General features: G+C 60.7%; 1 protein-coding gene across 2 annotated transcripts in view; it reads right to left on the reverse strand.

Annotated features, from left to right (window-relative positions):
- Window positions 1-555: 555 nt before the first annotated feature.
- The window catches only part of PIP5K1C (phosphatidylinositol-4-phosphate 5-kinase type 1 gamma), a 51724-nt gene continuing 34309 nt past the window's right edge, over window positions 556-17970 (reverse strand). The window contains exons 9-19 of one of the 2 annotated variants that reach the window (XM_032394603.1): window positions 17773-17856; window positions 16256-16304; window positions 14276-14360; window positions 12416-12577; window positions 11487-11625; window positions 11326-11358; window positions 10080-10184; window positions 7676-7790; window positions 6295-6372; window positions 3561-3644; window positions 556-3365 (exon numbers count right to left, since the gene is read on the reverse strand). In XM_032394603.1, the coding sequence (XP_032250494.1) occupies window positions 3363-3365; window positions 3561-3644; window positions 6295-6372; window positions 7676-7790; window positions 10080-10184; window positions 11326-11358; window positions 11487-11625; window positions 12416-12577; window positions 14276-14360; window positions 16256-16304; window positions 17773-17856 (937 nt within the window). In that variant the 3' untranslated portion in view covers window positions 556-3362. The remainder of the gene's footprint in view (window positions 3366-3560; window positions 3645-6294; window positions 6373-7675; window positions 7791-10079; window positions 10185-11325; window positions 11359-11486; window positions 11626-12415; window positions 12578-14275; window positions 14361-16255; window positions 16305-17772; window positions 17857-17970) is intronic. The other variant, XM_032394604.1, reaches the window with a different exon arrangement.

The following is a 17970-nucleotide window of genomic DNA, read 5'->3' on the forward strand; positions in this document are numbered from 1 at the left end:
ACAAGCCAGCTCATCAGCAGATGTGGATAAAACGTGAGGGGGCTGGCCCTGTGATTGTTAAAACGCAGATGTATCTTTGAGAGTATGTGCATACTCATCTTTGGATGGGATGGTAAGCACATTCCAGATCATCTCATCTGCGAGTCTATAAATGAGCTGTGCGGTTCTGCATCATGATGAAAACGGGTTTCCAAGGGCCTGCTTACGGATGGGATCTTACTTCCAAAGCAGCGTCTCTCCAGTTGGGAATCCTGGAGAAATGTTTTCCTCTTAAAAGGGGTCCATGCATTACCCAATTTGAGCAACTCTGGCAGAACCAATACAAACTTTGGGGAGTGTCTGTTCTTTTGAGCTGGGCTGCACTGATGTCAGAAATTTTTTAAAGTTTTCTGAACTCAACTGGAACCCGAAGGAGGCCACAGCTATTAAGGCATTGGGTCCTGTTGTTATTTTAAATACAACCAAGGTTTCTTTCTGCCCTCGTTCAAAGTCAGTCCTTACATTCCCAAGCAGACCCCGGGAACACACAGAGGCAAAGAGAAAGAGGGCTGATGCTTATTACCCGATTTTATTAGAGAGAACTCTTCAACATAAAAAGAAGGAGGGGTGGCGGGGAGGGGGGCCCGAGGCTGCATTATGTTATTCAGGGCCAGCAGGTCTGCACAGTTACAGAGGTGCCCACGGCTCTGGGTTTGAGAGAGACGGCATTCTGTGCCCGATGAGGCCGCGCTCTGGATTGTCACACACCAGACCATGGGGGCTGAGCACACGGAACCCCCAGAAAGAATTAAGACACACAAGGTTGCAATTTCATTGTTTTGAAATCAGTTCGACCATAAAAACGACATGGGGGTGGGGTGGGGGGGGACAGGCGATGCAACTGAGCCACCAGAGAAAAGGCGGTGGAAGGCGCTGGCCCGGGGTACGGACCGAGGGGCTGCAGCGACAGTACCATGGCAAGGGACCCCACCGGAAGGGGAGTATTGCACTGAGCCAAGTGGTGGAGGGAGGGGTGAGGGGAGGTTGGAGGAGGGAGGCTGGCAGGGGCTCTCGGGAAGCTGCACCTTGTCAGTCTCGGGAAATGTCTTTCATTTTCACAGCTCAGCCATCCAGACAGTGCCCAGGCTCTCGGCTCTCAGCGGCCGCAGCCATCAGAGATGAGCCAAAAGGGAGACAGGGTGTCGCCACGAAGAAATTTCGATTTCTATGCTGGGGGTCAGCGACAGCTGGGTGGGTCCAGGGCCTTCCTCTGGGGGTGGGGGGGCCTCGGAAAGGCCACGAATTTGCTACACATTATAAATAAAGTCTTGCCTTCCCGCCCCTGGCCCCCCAAATAATAAGCAAACAACTCCCGTCGGCACAGTCTGCAGACCACGTTCGCATCCACGTGACAGTTCTCTGAAAAGGGACAAAGAATGCAACCAACACAAAACAGGTCTCCAAAGGGGTCTCAGCGACCTAACACAAAAATAGAAACGTCGTGATATCCAGGAGGCTTGCAAATTTCTCTCGCAAGTTAGCATCCAAGCGATGCCTTTGTTCCATGATTCACTCAGGAAAGCCCGAGGGGACCAGCAGAGCTCCCCTCCTTGCTCCTAAAGCTCCAAGTGGCTGAGGATGCCCTGGACACGGGGCGCACTGCTCCAGGACTGTGCATGCTGCTCTGGCCATCCCCACAGAACTCACAACGTGCCTGAACATCCGGCCTTTGGGGGCCTGGGCAGGGACTCCAATGCCAGCTTTTGGGTGACACAGTCGTCCCTGTTAGTCTTCAAGGCCTGAGATGCACCTCCAGACCTCTGCTTGCTCAGCTGCCACCTCCTCGGCAGGAAGGGGTAGGGATGGACTGGCGACTCATGGCATGCAGCCAGGGCACCTGCAGACAGATGCCCATCTGAAATCCAGGTGAGGACACCTCCTGCCGTCTGGACAAAGCCCTCTAGGGCAACAAGGAGAGGACATCATTTTGCTTCTGATCTGGGACACCCACAGGCTTGTTCTGATGGATCCTCTCAGTGCTGCCTTACCCGGGCTGCATGCTGGCGCGTCCCTGGCCACCCTGGACAGACGGCAGCCAGTCCAACAGGCTCCCTCCAGGCGCACGAAGCGAGCCATGCGAGGGGAGATGACAGCAGGTGAGGAACCCAGATGAGGGACTCGGAAAATCAAACTCCTGGATCAGTGGGTTCTCCGCCAGGAAGGCAAGGGCTGGCAGAAATTCTTCCAGGTGTAGCTTCTGCTCCAAGCCAGCTCCTAGCTCCTCCCAAGCAAGCCAGCCAGCCAGTGGGGGGTGGAGGGCAGAGCGGGCAGGGGGAAACCATCCCCGCTGTTCCACCTCTCAAGAGGTGGGAGGGCATTTCTGTGGGGGCAGGACAGACCCCGCCATGCCAGCGGCTCCCATAGTCCCCTCTGGACCCAGTGGGGTCTCTGAGCCCAGGGGGGGCTGCTCCTGCTGAAGACGACAAACCCCCAAAATTTATTTTGTTTTTCACGAAGAACTTTGTCTCCTATCCTTTAGTTGTTTACACGTCACCATCTTAAAAGAAAAAGAAAGCCCTTCCCGGTCCTGGAGGGGGATCTCTTACTGGACAGCAGAGCAGCTTGACCGTGGGAGGGCCCCTGCTCCAGGACCCGCTCTCTGGAAGTCCCAAGGCCTGAGGGCCCAGCGCATCTCCCTTCACTTAGGCCTTAGGACCTCTCTGCGAGATATGGAGCGGGCCGCGTGGGGAGGACAGAGAGGCCCACAGTCCTGAGCTCCATGGAGAGGGGTGGCCTCCTGGCCATTCCTGCTCCCAAGTCACCTGGCAGGTGAGGTGATGGGAAACATCGGGGGTGGGGGGTGGGGGAGGTGGAGAGCCGCCCCCAGACCACTGGTCGGCCATCTCCAAGGACGGATGTCCAGTGCCTGAGCCCAGAGTGCCTGCGGGCGCGGGGGCACCCCGTCCAAGTGGAGAGCGGCAGAACCTCGGAGTGTGGATCTCAGCCGGGGTGACCAGGCCACGGGGGCACAGGTCCCCGGAGCCAACAGGCCTTGGTCCCTCAGGGAGACACATGCAAGCACAGCAAAGAACTACAAAGTGCAGTGGAGTGGACTTTTTTCGTTTTTCCGACACGTCCCTTTTTTTTTTTTTTTTAATCTTTTTCTAAAAAAGCACACCTGTGCTGCCGTCTTTGTGCAAAGAGTAAGGACCCAAAATAAATACGTGATCGGACACTCAGGGAGGTTCACAGTCATAGGTAGTTGACAGGAGCGGCGGCGGCCGGCGCGGAGCCGGGTCCGGCGGGCGGGCAGGGCCTCCGCCAAGCAGCCAGGGCGGCGGCGGCGGCGGGCGCTCGGCTCCAGGGCGGTGAGTGCATAGAAATTACTGTGGAAGGCAAGGGGGCGGGTGAGGGCAGCGGTGGGGCCGGGCGGCACCCCCACCTGCGGGGCCCGGCCCCACCGCTGCCCCGCCCCCGCCCGCCCCCGGCCTCCGTGTCCCCGGCCGGTCCCTGGGCAGGTGGGGCGGTGCGCGCGGCCCGAGGCCCCGGCCCAGGGCGTGGCGAGCCGCGGGCGCACTTACTGTGTCGCTCTCGCCGTCGGAGGCTGGGTGGGCGTGCGCGCTATAGTGAAGCGGGGAGTACACCCAGCTCCTCTCATCGGTGGGCTGGGCGGGCGGGCGCACGTGCAGGAAGGGCGCAGAAGAGCAGGGGTGCGAGGAGGCGCGAGGGAGGCGAGAGGAGGAAGGAAGAAACAGAAATAAAGGAGGCGGACCCCAACGCGGACGACGAGTAGGCGGCTCAGCCCCCGCGGCCCTCCCCCTGACGGGCCCTCCCCCAACCTGGACCGCTGTGGGGCCGGCGGGGCTGAGCGGCGGCAGCGCGCGGGGTAGGCGGCAGGAAGCGGGGCGCGGAGTGCAGGCGGGGCCCGGTACAGCGGAGCGGGAGGGGGCGGGGCGGGGGCGTGGTTTGCTTGCTGTCCCCTCCCCCCTGCCCCGCCCTCCTGTTCGTCCGGGCCTCCTGCTCGGGCCTCCCGGGGCGCCCGGCAGCACCCCAGCCTCAGGTCCAGCCTGCTGTGTGGCCACCGGGGCCGCCAGCCGGAGTGGGGCCCTGAGGACCCTCCACTGGGGGTCCTGGGTGATGAGTGCCCTGGGGGGCGCAGGGTGGAGCCCATTTCCTCGTGCCCAAACGCACAGATCGGCCAGGGGAGACCCAGGCCCGGGGCACCCAGAGAGCAAACAGAGGCCCAGCCAGAGGGTGGGCTGCTTTTCCTCCAGGGGTGTCAGGGAAGGGGTCCCCATTCTGGGTCAGACTCGGGGGGGCGCACGTTCTTCCAGCACCCACACCGGCCCCTCCTGGGTCTGTTCTCCCCACAAGAACCCCCGCAGCCCCCTTCTCTTTCTTCCTCCTCTTTCCCGCAGACCCCCACCTCCCAGTCTTCAGCGCTTGTGGACCTAGCCCGTTGCCTGGCCTCTGCTCGGAGCACGGGGCCTGAGGAGGCACCTGCCCTGGCTAAACCCACGGAGGCCACAACCCAACGAGCCCCCAGACCTGCCCCTCCTCGGTCGGGTCTCTACAACCAGCCTCGCCTCTGCAGGGCTGGCTTCTTCAGAGCCTGGTGAAGAACAAGCGCCAGCATGCGGCCTCTGTGCTCTCCGGGTGAATGCAGGCCCCTCTGCCCTCGCTGCCCCTTGGGGCCCCCCACTGCCTCTCCCCACCTCTGTGCCCACTCCTCCCTGCCCCTCCTCCAGCTCTCGCTGCAGAACCTGCCCTCACCGGCCAGACCGTGGCACCCGCAGGAGGCACTTGGCCCACTGGGCACCACGGGCAGCTCATTCTTGTCTGAGCACCTGGCCCAGGGCCACACACCCCTTGAAGGTCATCCTCAGTGGACGGACTGGTATAATGGCACACAGGCCCTGCTCACTGCTTAGTGGTCACAACGCACAAAAACCCCAGCCTGCCCAGAAGTCCGGGGGCAGGGTCTGTCTGGGGCTGCTCGTGCCCAGTGTCCAACACAGGGCAGCTACATCCCATGTTCAGAGCCAGGGGACAAGAACGTGGGACAAGAGGGTCTCCACCTGAACTCTGCAAGGAGCTGGTCCCGGCGGAGGGAGGGATCACGGGCAGCAGGACCCAGAACCCGGTGATGACCCCACTAAAGTGGGGCCAAGGACACATCCTCCCCAGTACTGCAGGCCCTAGGGTCTGCTCCCATTCACCTAGCCTTCATACTTGCTGCTCCCTCTGCTCCTATGTGCCCCTCACCAGCTTCCGCTGTGCCCTCTATGGAGCCCACCCTTCCTTCTCCCACCTCCCCACACCCTGGGGTCAACCCCTCTGCAGGCAGCCTTTACAAATTGTTCCCCCGGTGGGGGGCCCTCAGGGCCTGCTGTGTGTCCTCAGCTCTTGGATCATTTTAAGGGTGTGGCATCCCTGTCTCAGCAGGACACAGCACGGTGGGAATGTCTGGGGAAGTGGTTTCCACTTCTTGGGTTTGCTCGGCAGAGCTGGACACCCAGTGACGCTCAGAGGCATCTGGGGCTGGGGGTGTGAGCCTCCGAGGGGCCTCATCTTGAGAACAGAAACTCCTGCTTCAGGATTTCAACCTGTTCTGCCTGCTTGAGTGCTGTGTGGCTCTGGGCAGGTTACTTGGCCTCTCTGGGCCCCTCACTTATTGCTCATGAGGACAATAATAGGTCCTGAGAATACCACTGTTACATGATATCCACACAGCATCCCAAACACAATAAATAGATGAGCATCTACTAGACACAGGGGCTGCTTGGGAATTTGGACCCAGATTTTATCTAAAGCATGCCCTCTTGTGGGCTTTCTGGGGAGCCGAGACCTTGGTTTCTCCACTGTGAAGTGGGTATGGAAATACATCTCCTCTCTCCTGCAGTTAAGAGCCTGGCTTTGCTGACCCACATGACTGCCTACTTCTGCAGGGCAGACGCCCCTGGGGGAGCCATCAGCAGCCAGGTCTGAATACAGGACAAGTGTCCACCGACTTGTCCCTGACTCAGGCAGGCTGGGGAGAGGGGCAGCGGCAGCCAGGGGCTGGGGTCAGATGCAGACCCCACCCCTGCAGCCAAGTGCCCTTAGCCCTGGCTGTGAGCCTGCAGGCCTAGCGATGCCCACCGCAGAGGGACCTAAGTGACATCACTGGGGGACACATGACCGGCCTCAGTCATAGTGATTCTTTCCCCAAGTCCCTTCTCAGAGGACGAGGGACAGCCAGGACCTGTGGCTCCCTGCTGCCCAGGGTGGTGGACCGGGGGCTGGGCTCCCTGGACACCTGCTGTGGTCACTTACAGTCCCTGAGGAGCTCAGCGTCACGGCCCGCAGTCGGCGATGCCGGGGAGAGTAAATCCAGTACCTCCCATCGGTGAACTGGGCGGGCCGGGCGGGCGGGGGAGGAAGCAAACAGAGGACAGGATGAGGCAACAGGAATCTGGCGGGTGGTTAGGTGGGGAGCGCGCTGGGCAGGGGCAGGAAAGCCGATGGCCAAGCGGGAGGTGAGTTTCGGGGTGGTGGGATCCCACTGCGGTCTGCCTACGTTCTCTGCTGCCCGCAGGGCCTGGCCGCCCACTCAGGTGTCAGGACCCAGACGCACACATAGGACATGGCCCCCTGGGGCCGCCTCACACACTGATCCACAGGATGGGACACAAACCAAGCGCCCAGGGACGGAGAGCTGACGGCGGGTGTGGGGACACACACACAGTGCATGCGCCTGTTACTTCTCCAGGCCAGACAGACGCCCCAAGACAGACAGCAGGGTGGTGGTATATAAGGCAGCCGTGGCCGCGGGCCCCCAGCTCACTGGCCATGGGGGCAGAGACAAGACTGAAGGTCTGGGAGGAGGACAGGCAGTCCCCTTCATTGCATAAGGCCACTTGACCACTGAATATGGCTGCCCGAGGAAGGCAGCCTCAAGACCCACTGTCCGGGGGGGTGGGGTGGGGGGTGGTCACTGGGCAGGACTCTGAAGGCTCCCTGGCCACCCCGCACCCACCTCACCCAGGCTCCCAGCCCAGCTAACCTGTGCCTGTGGGAGATGCAAGGGGGGAGGTGACCCCCTGCTCTGGAAGACAGGTCCCGGGTCCCTGCGGCAGGGCCCCTTCCTGCTCTGACAGACCCTGCCCCATTAGGGAGCAGCCATGAGTCCTCGGCCAGTGAGGATGGCAGCGGGAAGCACACAATCCCCCGGCCTCCTCGAGAACAGAACCCACCTCGCTGTGCCCACCACCCAGCGGGAGAAGATCCACACAGTTTGCAGCCCTCGGTGGCTGGCCCCGGGTCTGCCCAGGACTGGGGGGGGCCCAGGGCGGCTCAGAGCTTAAGGACTCCAGATGTTTCCTAGGGAGACGCGGTGGCATGGCTAGGGCCTGGGCCTTGCCCGGTGGCCTGGTGGTGGTCACGAGGCCTGGGGAGGAGGGACGGGGCAGTTCCCTACCCTTAGAGTGGCCTGGCCTGGATGCCGAGGGGCAGGGCGCTCCCACGCCATGGGAGCGTGTGAGTGTGAATGCGTGTGAGAGCACACTGGTCGTGCAAGAGTATATGGATGTGAGTGTTGACCAGTGAGAGCACTGTGTCCACATGAGTGCCTTGTGAGTGTGCGTGGGTGTGTGTGTGCACGAGTGTGTGTGTCTGGTCGAGGACCAGGCGACAGAAGGAGCTGCAGGGGACTTACAAAGTAGATGTCCGTGGCAGGTGCGTCCTCCTCATCCGAGGCCTGGCTGGCGGGCTCCGAGGCCTGGCTGGTGGTTTCTGCTTCGGCAGCGGCAGCGGCTGGGGAAGCCTCCACCCTGGGGACACGCCGACACGGGAGTCCTCAGGTGGGGCTCTGGACAGCACCCGTGGCCCCAGCCCCAGCTCGCCTCCTGTCCTCTCATCAGGAGGTCATCACAGAGACAAAAGACTCGAAGCCGAATAAAACAAACCCCCACCCCCAAATACCTCTGAGGCAAGGGTGGGGAGGATTTGCCCACCCACTAACAGGAGAGCCCCTACCCACCCCGGCTCAAGCGCACACACGGGTGGGCAGGTGCGCCTCACCACTCACCCGCTGGGTGACCCTGAAGGTCCTTTCCCATCGTTAAGTCTCAGTATCCTCATCTGTAAAGTAGGGACACCTGGCACCCACCCCCATGTTGGGGTCAGAACCTCTGTCATCTTCACTGAGTACTTATTATGTGCCAGGCCCTTTCAAGAGCCTGGCATGAATTCACCCCCAGCAACTCTCCCCTGGGGCAGGGGCTGCTGCTGTCCTGAGTTACAGACGGGAAACAGGCTCCAGATGGAAGGTGAGGCGAGGCCTAGGCCTCAGCTGGTGGCCGGGTGACTGGGGTACAATTTCCATCTCATGAGCAAAATGCCCAGCTCCGAAATGGGGGGGCACCTGTAACCACAGAGAGCTGGCTCTCCAGCCGCGTGGGAGGGTGGGCTGTTTTGGGGGCAAAGACTGAAAGATGGGTCACACTGCACGTGCATCTGCGCATCTGTGACGTAATTCTTGATGGCAAAGTGCAGGCTGAGGGTGTGTGTATTACCACTAAGTAAGGTGTCTTGAGATAGAAGAGAAATTTTAAAAGCATGTAAAGCAGAAATCACAAGAGAAGCAAGAAAAATTTGGTAACAGTGCAAACACAGAACCAAACAGACCAAATGGGACCAAGTAAGGATGTAAAGCAACGGATCAATACACTGGACACGGCCAGGTCCGAATGTTCCATCCCTCAACAGAGAACACAGGTTTCTCCCACATGCCCACTGACATTAAAAAATGAATATTGGGGTGCCTGGGTGGCTCAGCTGGTTAAGTGCCGTGATCCCAGGGTCCTGTGATCGAGCCCCACATTGGGCTCCCTGCTCAGTGCGGAGGCTGCTTCTCCCTCTGCCCCTCCCCCCAGCTTGTTCTCTCTCTCTCTCTCTCAAATAAATAAAATCTTAAAAAAAAATGAATTTTGTATTTGACCGTGAAGGCTTTGATCTGTTTTTAAAATATACATCCATTTTTAGGGGCGCCTGGGTGGCTCAGTCGTTAAGCGTCTGCCTTCGGCTCAGGTCATGATCCCAGGGTCCTGGGATCGAGCCCCGCATCGGGCTCCCTGCTTGGCGGGAAGCCTGCTTCTCCCTCTCCCACTCCCCCTGCTTGTGTTCCCTCTCTCGCTGTGTCTCTCTCTGTCAAATAAATAAAATCCTTTAAAAAAATAAAATACACATCCACTTTTAAAGGCCACTTTCTTGAACTTGTTACTGAATAAAAATAGACATAAGTACTAAACACGTAAACAGGTCTTCAAATCCTGGGAAGTTGAGAGACACTTGTAAATAAACCCTAGAGCAGGGTCTCTCCCCCGTGGCACCATGGCGGGTGGGGCTAGACAGTTCTCTGCGGGGGTCCCGGGCGCTGGTGGGAGCGCGTCGCTGGCCCCACGCCCTCGGCGCCAGGAGCCCCCAGGGTCACAAGCGCAGGTGTCCCCAGAGGCTGAAGGCCACTGCTCTATATCAAAGAGCCGGTATAACAGACCTGCCTCCCACTGAACCCACGGAACACGGCAGGAGCGCAGTGCCGAGGACAGCAGCTGCAGCAAAAAAGGAGCCCGAACGTTCGACCTCCGCCGGAAAGGAAGGACCACGCACGGAGACAAACCAGAAATTGGAAGGAAGGCATTAAGGAAGAGTGGAAGTGAATGACACAGGAACACAACACAGCTGGGAAAGGGGACTGCGTCCAGAGGCGGCTCGCAGGGGGACCGGAAAGCCCCCTCCCGCAAGCCGGGGCTCCGGGCCACGGTGCGTGAGAACGCCGGGATTGACACATCACTTGCAGCTCTGCCGGAGGTCAGAGGCCCTGATGAGGCAGCCATCCCAGCCCCCAGCGGCCCCTGCGCAGACTGCCTGGTTCCCACGCCCTGCATCCCCACCCTTCCAGTGGGAGGCTCCATTCCCAGCCTCCCCCCATTCCCCACTCCCTGCCCAGAACGTGGACTACATTCCCCAGCCTGCCTTGCTGCCAGCTGGCCACGTGACCACGCTCAGCCAATGAGATCAAAGCAGACGCACGTGCGCCAGTCTGGCGATAGGACACTCACCCCGCGTCCTCCTCCTTGGGGACCACGATCTCCACGCTGCACGCGGGCTCCACCTGCACCGTGATGTGCTGCAGGTCCTCCTCCGCGTGTGTCTCCTCCTGGGGCCTGGAGGCAGTGGGAAGCTGCACCTCACTCTCTCTCCTCCCCCTAACTCTGCCCCCCTAGGGGCGCCAGCCAAGCTCCAGGCCAGCGCAAATCTCCAGCCCTGCTGGGAGCCTCCATGGGGTGCTCTCTCTGGGTGCCATCTGACCAGTGCCCTAAGCTGGCCCAGCTCACTCCTGGTCCCTCGGGCGGTCATGCCCACCTGGGGTCTGCAAGGGGGCAAAGATTGGCCACCTGGGGCCATCCTGTGACTCTGGTACCAGTAGGGGCATGTGAATGGTGGCCTGGATCCTGCCCACCCTCCTGGGGGTGGCTGGGCACTGGCCTGGGGGTGGGGTGGTTCCAGGGGTTTCAAAGGTCCAGGCCCCTGCTGTCGGTGGGTCAGAACATTCCGGCAGCCCGGCATGCAGACTCCGGATGGCAGCACTAGGGAGCAGAAAGGCCGCTGAGGCTGGAGCAGGCAGCAGGACAGAGGGAGTGCATTCTGCCCAATGTGTTTTACGCTGTAAGGTTTTGTTTTTTTTCAAATGGCAGTAATAATTGCCCCAACACTAAGGGAAGCAACAAGGCCTATTCACTGTGGTCGAGTTGGCCACAACTGAAGAGCCCCGAGGGCAGGCTACATTCTGTCAGACGGAAGGAAGCCCGCAGGCGCTCCACCTGCTCACAGATGACCTGTATCTGCTGAGTGCGCCAAGCAAGGGGCACTGAGCTAGGCTGGTGGCAAGACAGAAGGCAGAAACAGGCCTGTAGGTTTGTTTTCTTGTATATTCATAAAATATTTCTAGAAAGAGAAAAAAACCCGTCCAGGGGTTGCTCCCAGGGAGGGGAAGGGGCATGTGGCAAGGGGAGGTGTCTCACTATATTCTCTTTTGTACCTCTTAGAATAAAAACATTTAATAAAAAGAAAAAAGGATCAGCACGCAGGTGGAAGGGTCTTCTGCCCGCCCCCCCCCCCGCCCCCGGGGTCTGTGTGTGCAGAAGAGTACATAACTTAAATCAGTGCCCAGGAAAGTGGTCAGAGAGGCGGAGCTCTGAGTGGGAAAGCGCAGGGGGTGCAAGAGGGGGAGGGGGGAAGGGCGGGGCCTTGCGGGGAGCCCGGACAGCGGGGCGGCTGGGGGGGGAAGCTGGGGTCTCAGCTCACCGGCCATCCTGTCCCGAAGACTGTGTGCGCCGCCTGCAGAGAGACCAAGCAGGTGGATGGGGGCGGGGGAGGGGGAGGCGGGGGAGGCCGCCCGCCCCGCCCCTCCCGCGGATGTGCCCCCCGCCCCCACCTCGCTGAAGGAGACAGCCCAGGCCCCTCACCGGTACCGCGGCTGCTCGGACGTCTCCGAGGGAGATCGCTCCGGGATGGAGAGAGACGTGGAGGACAGCGTAGTAGCGATGGAGGCAGTGGTGGCCTCCTCAAAAGATGGCGGCGTGCAGGGCAGGAGGTCGGGCCGACCTGTGGGGAGAGGGCTGTGGGCACCTGCGGCAGGCCTTCCAGGCCTCTGGCTCCACTTGCAGCTTGGCTCACCTTCAGCAATCCAGGCCCCCGCCCCACCTGCCACCCAACACTCCATTCTGCTGGGCAGCTTTAAGAGGACAAATACGTTCGAATTTACCCTCGGCACAAAGGCTTCCAATAGCCCCCTACTCTCAAACTGCGATCCAAACCCTCCTCAGGCCCACAAGTCCTGCCAACCCGCCCGCTTCCTCTCTCCCCCGCCCCCTGACTTTTCTCCAACCACACAGGCCTCCTGCTGTCCCTCCAACATACCAGGCCCTGTACTGCCCCAGGGCCTTTGCACCTGCAGTTTCTCCCTTCCTGGATGCTATTCCCCCCTCCCCAGCCCCTCCCTGCCTGTAATCTTTGACTCTTTAACCTTGGGAACTGGGAGGGACCTTCCAAAACATCATGCCCAACCCCATCAAGTGCTTCCTTCCTCTAGGTCTCTGGACATCTGGTGATGGGTGGGTCACCTCTTCGGGTGGCACCTTCTCTGCTCAGCTCTCCCTGTGACAGTCCCAGCTGCTCCCCCTCCCAGGACGGCTGCAGACCTTGGGCTGGGATGGGGGGTGACTGTGACCCAGGCCCCTCCCACCCAGGTTGCCAGCTTCAGGAAACCCTTCCTTACACTGGGTTGCTCCCTGTATGCCCTCCGCTCTCAGCCCCCCAGGGACAAAACCTTTCCCCAGCAGCCCCCTTCTCTCTCCTGTCACCAAAGCACCCACTCCCCAGCCTGCCTGGTCACCTTCATCCTCCAGTGTGGGGTAGCTGCGGGCCCCCCGGAGGTCATACTGTGCGTCCTCCCGCTCGCTGGGGATCTGGCTGGCCGAGAAGGCAGCTGTGGGCCCCAGGGGCTTGACGGCCAGCAAGGCACCACGGCCCTTCTTGGACGGCGAGGATTTCAGGGCTGTGGAGAGAGGTAGACTGGCGCTTGGGGCAGCCTGGGGGCCCCGTGGCAGCACCAAGGCAGGGCCCCACCAGCCCCTATCCCTCCTTTGCTCAATAGCCTGGTCGGCCCCGCTTGAGGTCTGCCACCTACGCACACGGCCCCCGTTGCCTGGCCTCCAGCCCGGCCCTCAAGCCTGGGCAAGAAGCAATATTCTTTGCAAAGAAAACCCTGTCCTGCTTTCTACCCAGCTCTGCCTCCGGAGGTCCCAGGAGCCCCCTTTGTTGCAGCCCACCTTGGCCATGGCCTCCACTTTGAGACAAGGAACCGGAGGCCTTGGGCCATGTGGGGCTCAGCACCAAGGGCCTGGCTCCAATCCAGGATGAGTGGCCTGGGAAATGAGGGTCAGCCCCTCTGAACCCTAGCATCCTCATCTGCAGCAACAGGGTCAGACAAGGCGGGTGACCCCATGATGCCCTCTGCACCCGGCCTAGCCTGTCGGCGACCATCACCATGTCCTCCCTGCTCTTCCTGTGAACTCTGCCCCCCAGGATGGCCAGCACAACACCCAGCATACAGTAGGTGCTCAGTTCGCCTCGTGAGCAGCCCTCCGGTCCCTGGAGGCTGGCATCCCCTCTGGACCAGTGAGAATGACGCCCCGGGAAAGGTTCTAAGAAGTGGTATGCTGATAAAGACGAACAACCCGCTCTCAGGAGACAAAGGCCAGAATTGTGGTGTTTGCCAATTTCCACCATGTAAATAATCCCACTGCCATCGATTTCAAGCTACTGGCTCAATGTCAGGGAATGTGGAGTGGCGCTGGCTCCACGAGCCGGCTCCGGGTGACCGGGGCTGGGTCGCCGCCCACACAGGCCTGGCCCAATCTGGGAGAGCATGTCGCACGCCGGGCAGTGGGCCTGCCTGCCCCTGCTGCCTCTGTGGACCCACCTCCTGCAGTGTGGAGCCCGGAGAATAAGGTGCACACTGAGACCATTCCCACGAATGACACTGACTGAACACCTACTGCGTGCTGGGCCCCGGGCTAGATGCTGGGGACACGGAGTGACCAAGCACGCTGCCTTCTGGGCGCACAGGGAACGGGGTGCAGGTGGCAGACAGACACGTGGGGACAAAGACCCTTCCAGGCAGCAAGTGGGGTCCTGGCCCGGGATGTGCACCAGGGTCTGGGACTTGAGGCCCAGCACAGACAGGGGACCTCCCGAGGCCACCCACGGGGCACGGGCTGCCTCTGTTTGTCCTGTGCCCTCCTTGACAATGCCCGGTCTGGCTGATACCCGGCTGCCTCCGTGTCCGCCAAGGCCGTGTTTCCTTGGTGAGGACACGAGGCTGCAGGTGGCCCCCCTTGAGGACAGATGCAGGGCCGAATGCACCTCTTGTGTGTGTAAACACATCTTGCCCTCACAGCTCTGTACAGACGGGGAAACTGAAGCATGGAGCGGGGCGACCCTGCTTGAGGTCACACAGGCAGGACGCAGTGGAGCCCGAACTGAAGCTCGGACAGCGCGCTCTAGGCCCCGTGCTGGGCCCCAAGACAGTGGCGTCCTGACTCCCCTGTTCTCTGGACCAAGACCCTGACCGAGGCCCACGGATGGCCACGTGGCAGGAGGAGGGGCTCTGGGTTTACCCCGCTCTTGGCGACCCCACCTCCCCGCTCAGCACCCCCGGGGCCCTCCTGCCCAGAGGGCCTGGAAAGCTCACAGGAATTCTTCCGGAAAACCGTGTTGCTCATGAACTTGAAGAAGCGCTCCGCGTAGAAGCTGGGCCGGTGGACAGACACAGTGTCCTGGGGAGAGAAGCGGGGCCCGCAGGCAACAAGGGCTGAGTGCCGCCGCGCCACCAGCGCTCCCCGTGTCCCGCAGGTCAGCCCGGGCCACACAGCGGCAGCGGGACAGGGACATGGGTCCATGGCACAGGGCTGGCAGGAAGGACATAACTGGTAGGGAGGGGCCTGGGAGGGACATTTCTTCATTATAAAGCCATCTGTATTTTTAATCCTTTGAACCTCGTGAATCAAACAGCAATTCAAACAAGTAAATGAATAAATATCAAAATTAGGAAACCAGAAAAATTCTCTAAAGCAGGGCTCAGCGAAGGACGGCTGCACAGCTGTACTGTAAGTAACGTTTGGTGGCACTCAGCTACACCTGCTCTGGGGACAAGAGGCAGCTGCTGTTAACTCGGAGCCAGGCGGCGCTCACCGGATGGTGACCCCGGGCAACGCACGGCCTCTCTGAGCTGTTTGCTCATCTGTGCGACAGGGAGGCTGGACGGGGCTACGCGTGCCGTCCGTACGGGGCCCAGCACCCTTGGTGTTCCTGCGATGTTGGGTCCCTAAAGGCAGGGACTCGCTACTCCCCACGGTCCAGGGGCCTGGCCTTCTATGGCAGTCTCCCCTCGGCACGGTGGACACCATCCCGGGCACTGGGAGGCTGAGCAGCGTCCCTCCCCCACCCCCTCGGTGCCAGGAGCTCCCCCAGGGGTGATGACCACAGACGTCCCCAGACATGGCCCGGGTCCTCCGCCTGCTGTAATGTAACAGAACCCGAGGGGACACACAGCCCCCAGAATGCAAACTACGTTTCCCATCCTCGCTGCAACAAGGCGTGACCGCAGGACCATGTTCTGGCCGAGGGCATGGGAGCCAACGTAGGGACAGAGTTTCCGCCCTCTCCTCTGTCTGGAGTGCTGTGGGGGGCCAGCCACCTGGGCTGGGGGCCGAGGGCCACGCCCACAAGAACCTGGGCTTCTACCCCACGGGCCACCCTCCCTGCCCCAGACTGCTCATGCCTGTATGGTTACTTTGATCAACATCTGGACCCCCAGGAGCTGAGCCAAAGCTTACTTTGGAGATTACAAGTGGCCTCACCAGGACTTGGCAACTCTCCCGTCTGCCACGGCTTTCTAACACCACGAAAGGGCTTCCTGCTGACTGGCTGCCCCCTGGACCTTCTTGGTGCACTTTCTGGAAGCTTCCATCTGAACCCTCCCAACACGCTGAGGGGTGTCAGGGGCCCTTACAGACTATGTGAACACAGAGAGCCCTCAGCGCTTTAGTAAGAATTGGTCTGAAGGGGGCCATGGGAGGGGAGGCATGCATCTGAGGCCCCAGCCAGCTCATCAGCACAGCTGGACCAGGGCTGCCTGGGGCCCCCAGGTGGGCTGTTTGCTCCCCAACAGTTGGTCCTCACAGTCTTTTGTATTTGGAAAGAATATATTTGGCAGCGTTGACAGGAAAAAGCACATTCCAAGCTATTCTCAAGCAGAGGAGACGTTTTGGAGCAGGCCACACCCCTCGTGGCAATGGGTCAGTGCTGCGCAGTTGGACCCATATGACCCCCTCCATATCGCAGCACATTTCCAGAACATTCTTTGCCTAGCTGGCCCCTGACTTTCCTGGTCAGGCTGTCCTTGGGGATCCTTCCAACTCAGCTTGGGGGTCCTCTCCTCCAAGAAGCCTTTCTGTACCCCTCACCAGTGGAGATCAGACCCCTCACTAGAGAGCCTACAGCCAGCTGCCTGTGCTTTCCCGTCTTGACCCTGACCCCCTGGCCTGTGACTGCCAGGTCACAGGGCTGCCCTCATTAGATGGTGACTCCAGGAAGGAGGGAACACGTCTCTCGTCATGGCCCTGGGAGATCATTACATTTATAGACTAATGAACAAATGAACGCTGCTCACCCCATCATGGACGAGAGCCTTCCAAGTATGTTCCAGCTTCTTGATGAACCTGCAGAGAGAAGAAAGAACTGAACACCTGCCAAACTTTCGGGTCCAGGAGACACTGGGCCATGTCTGGGGACATTTGTGGTCATCACGACTGGGGATGCTCCTGGCACCGAGTGGGTGGGGGAGCCCCGGTCTGGAGGAACTGAGGCTACCTGCTGCTCCAGCCAGAGGCCACCTCCCTCCCTCTTCCTGTCCCCTTTGTCCCCCTCCCGGCCTGCTGGCAGCTCCTACCACGGCTACTCTTGGAGAGGAACTGAAAAGGCCACGGTGCTTGACCCCTGTGGGGGCTCACGGCCAGCACCTCCCAGAGGACATCCTTCCCCTGTTGTCGTGGCCTAAGCTGAGCCCTGGTCCTCTCAGCTGGAATTACTGCCCAGCACTGTGGCTCTAACTAGGCCCTTGCACACCTGGGCTGGGGACAATGGTGCCTCCTCCAGGCAGCCTTCCTGGACACCCCCTAGTCTGCAGTGGGGGAGGGTCCTCTCCTCAGCACACACCCCCTTATGACACCCCCAGCCCCTGGATGAGCTTGTCGTTGCCTGATACGTGCTGGCCCACCCTCCTTGCCTCGGCTCACAGTCTCTGCAGAAACCCTGGTTTGCTGCTTCAAAAGCTTCTTAGTCCTGCTTTAAATCAAGAGGGACATTCCTGTAGCAGAGGTTTGCCCTCAGGTAGGGAAACAGGCTGTGAATATTAGCGTCTGACGAGCAGGAGCTGAGCTTTGTATTTGGGAAAGAAAGACATGCAAGAAGAAATCACCCAGTGCCCAGTGGGCTTCCTGAGAGGGTAGACGGGAAGTGGGGACCGCCATGCCCACAATGCCCTCTCTGTCCTGTCCGGATCGTGCATAAGGAACATACAGTACTCTCAGGACAAAACACTAACGATTAAGACACGCTCACTGCCGAAACCTCGTAAAGGACGAGCACGGGTAACAGGGCTGCCGACACCGCAGCTCTCAGCTGCGGGTAAGGCCTGAGTATCTGTTCCTTGGGCTCTGCCACGCTCGAGACCACACAGCCACGAGCGCTTATTCCTGCCCACTGGATGAGCTGTCCAGGGATGTCGTGCCTCCTGGCCATGGGGTGCTTCTGTCTTGCTCTGTTTAGCCCAGCGCTGGGCACACAGTAGGTGCTCAACAGACAGGGCTGGACGGAAGATGAGCTGGTGACACCGCACCCACCCCCAGGCCCCAGGCCAGCCTCAGCCTCTGTCCCACGGGAGCTCTCACCATGTTCCTAGCACAAATCCTGATGAAGGTGGCGTCACCAGGTTGGGGACCAAATGCCTCCCTTTAGGGCCGGACAGCCAGGTGGGAGCCTTTGGTGGGGGGCAGGGGGCGGGGACTAAGGAAGTGTTGACAGCAGAGGGCACACTGCTGCTGTGAGCACGGGGGTGCATCTGGGGAGGGGGGAGGCGGGCGGGGGAGATGGGGGAGGAGAGGAGAGGGAGGCGGGGCGGGCTCCCACCTGTAGGACTGCAGAATATCAATGATGCCGATATGCAGCAGCAGACGCTCCCCTCGGCCGTTCACGGCGGGAATCCCGCCCATCCTGGGGAGAGAGGGGCAAGCGCCTTCAGCGCCCGCCAGCAGCGCCCCACCGACTGCCCTGCCAGGAGCCCCCGGCTGGGGACACTGAAGGAGCCACAGCCCACATGCTCCCTGC

This window comes from Phoca vitulina, unplaced genomic scaffold (assembly GCF_004348235.1).
Source record: "Phoca vitulina isolate PV1807 unplaced genomic scaffold, GSC_HSeal_1.0 scaffold81, whole genome shotgun sequence".
NCBI classification, from domain to species: Eukaryota; Metazoa; Chordata; class Mammalia; order Carnivora; family Phocidae; genus Phoca; species Phoca vitulina.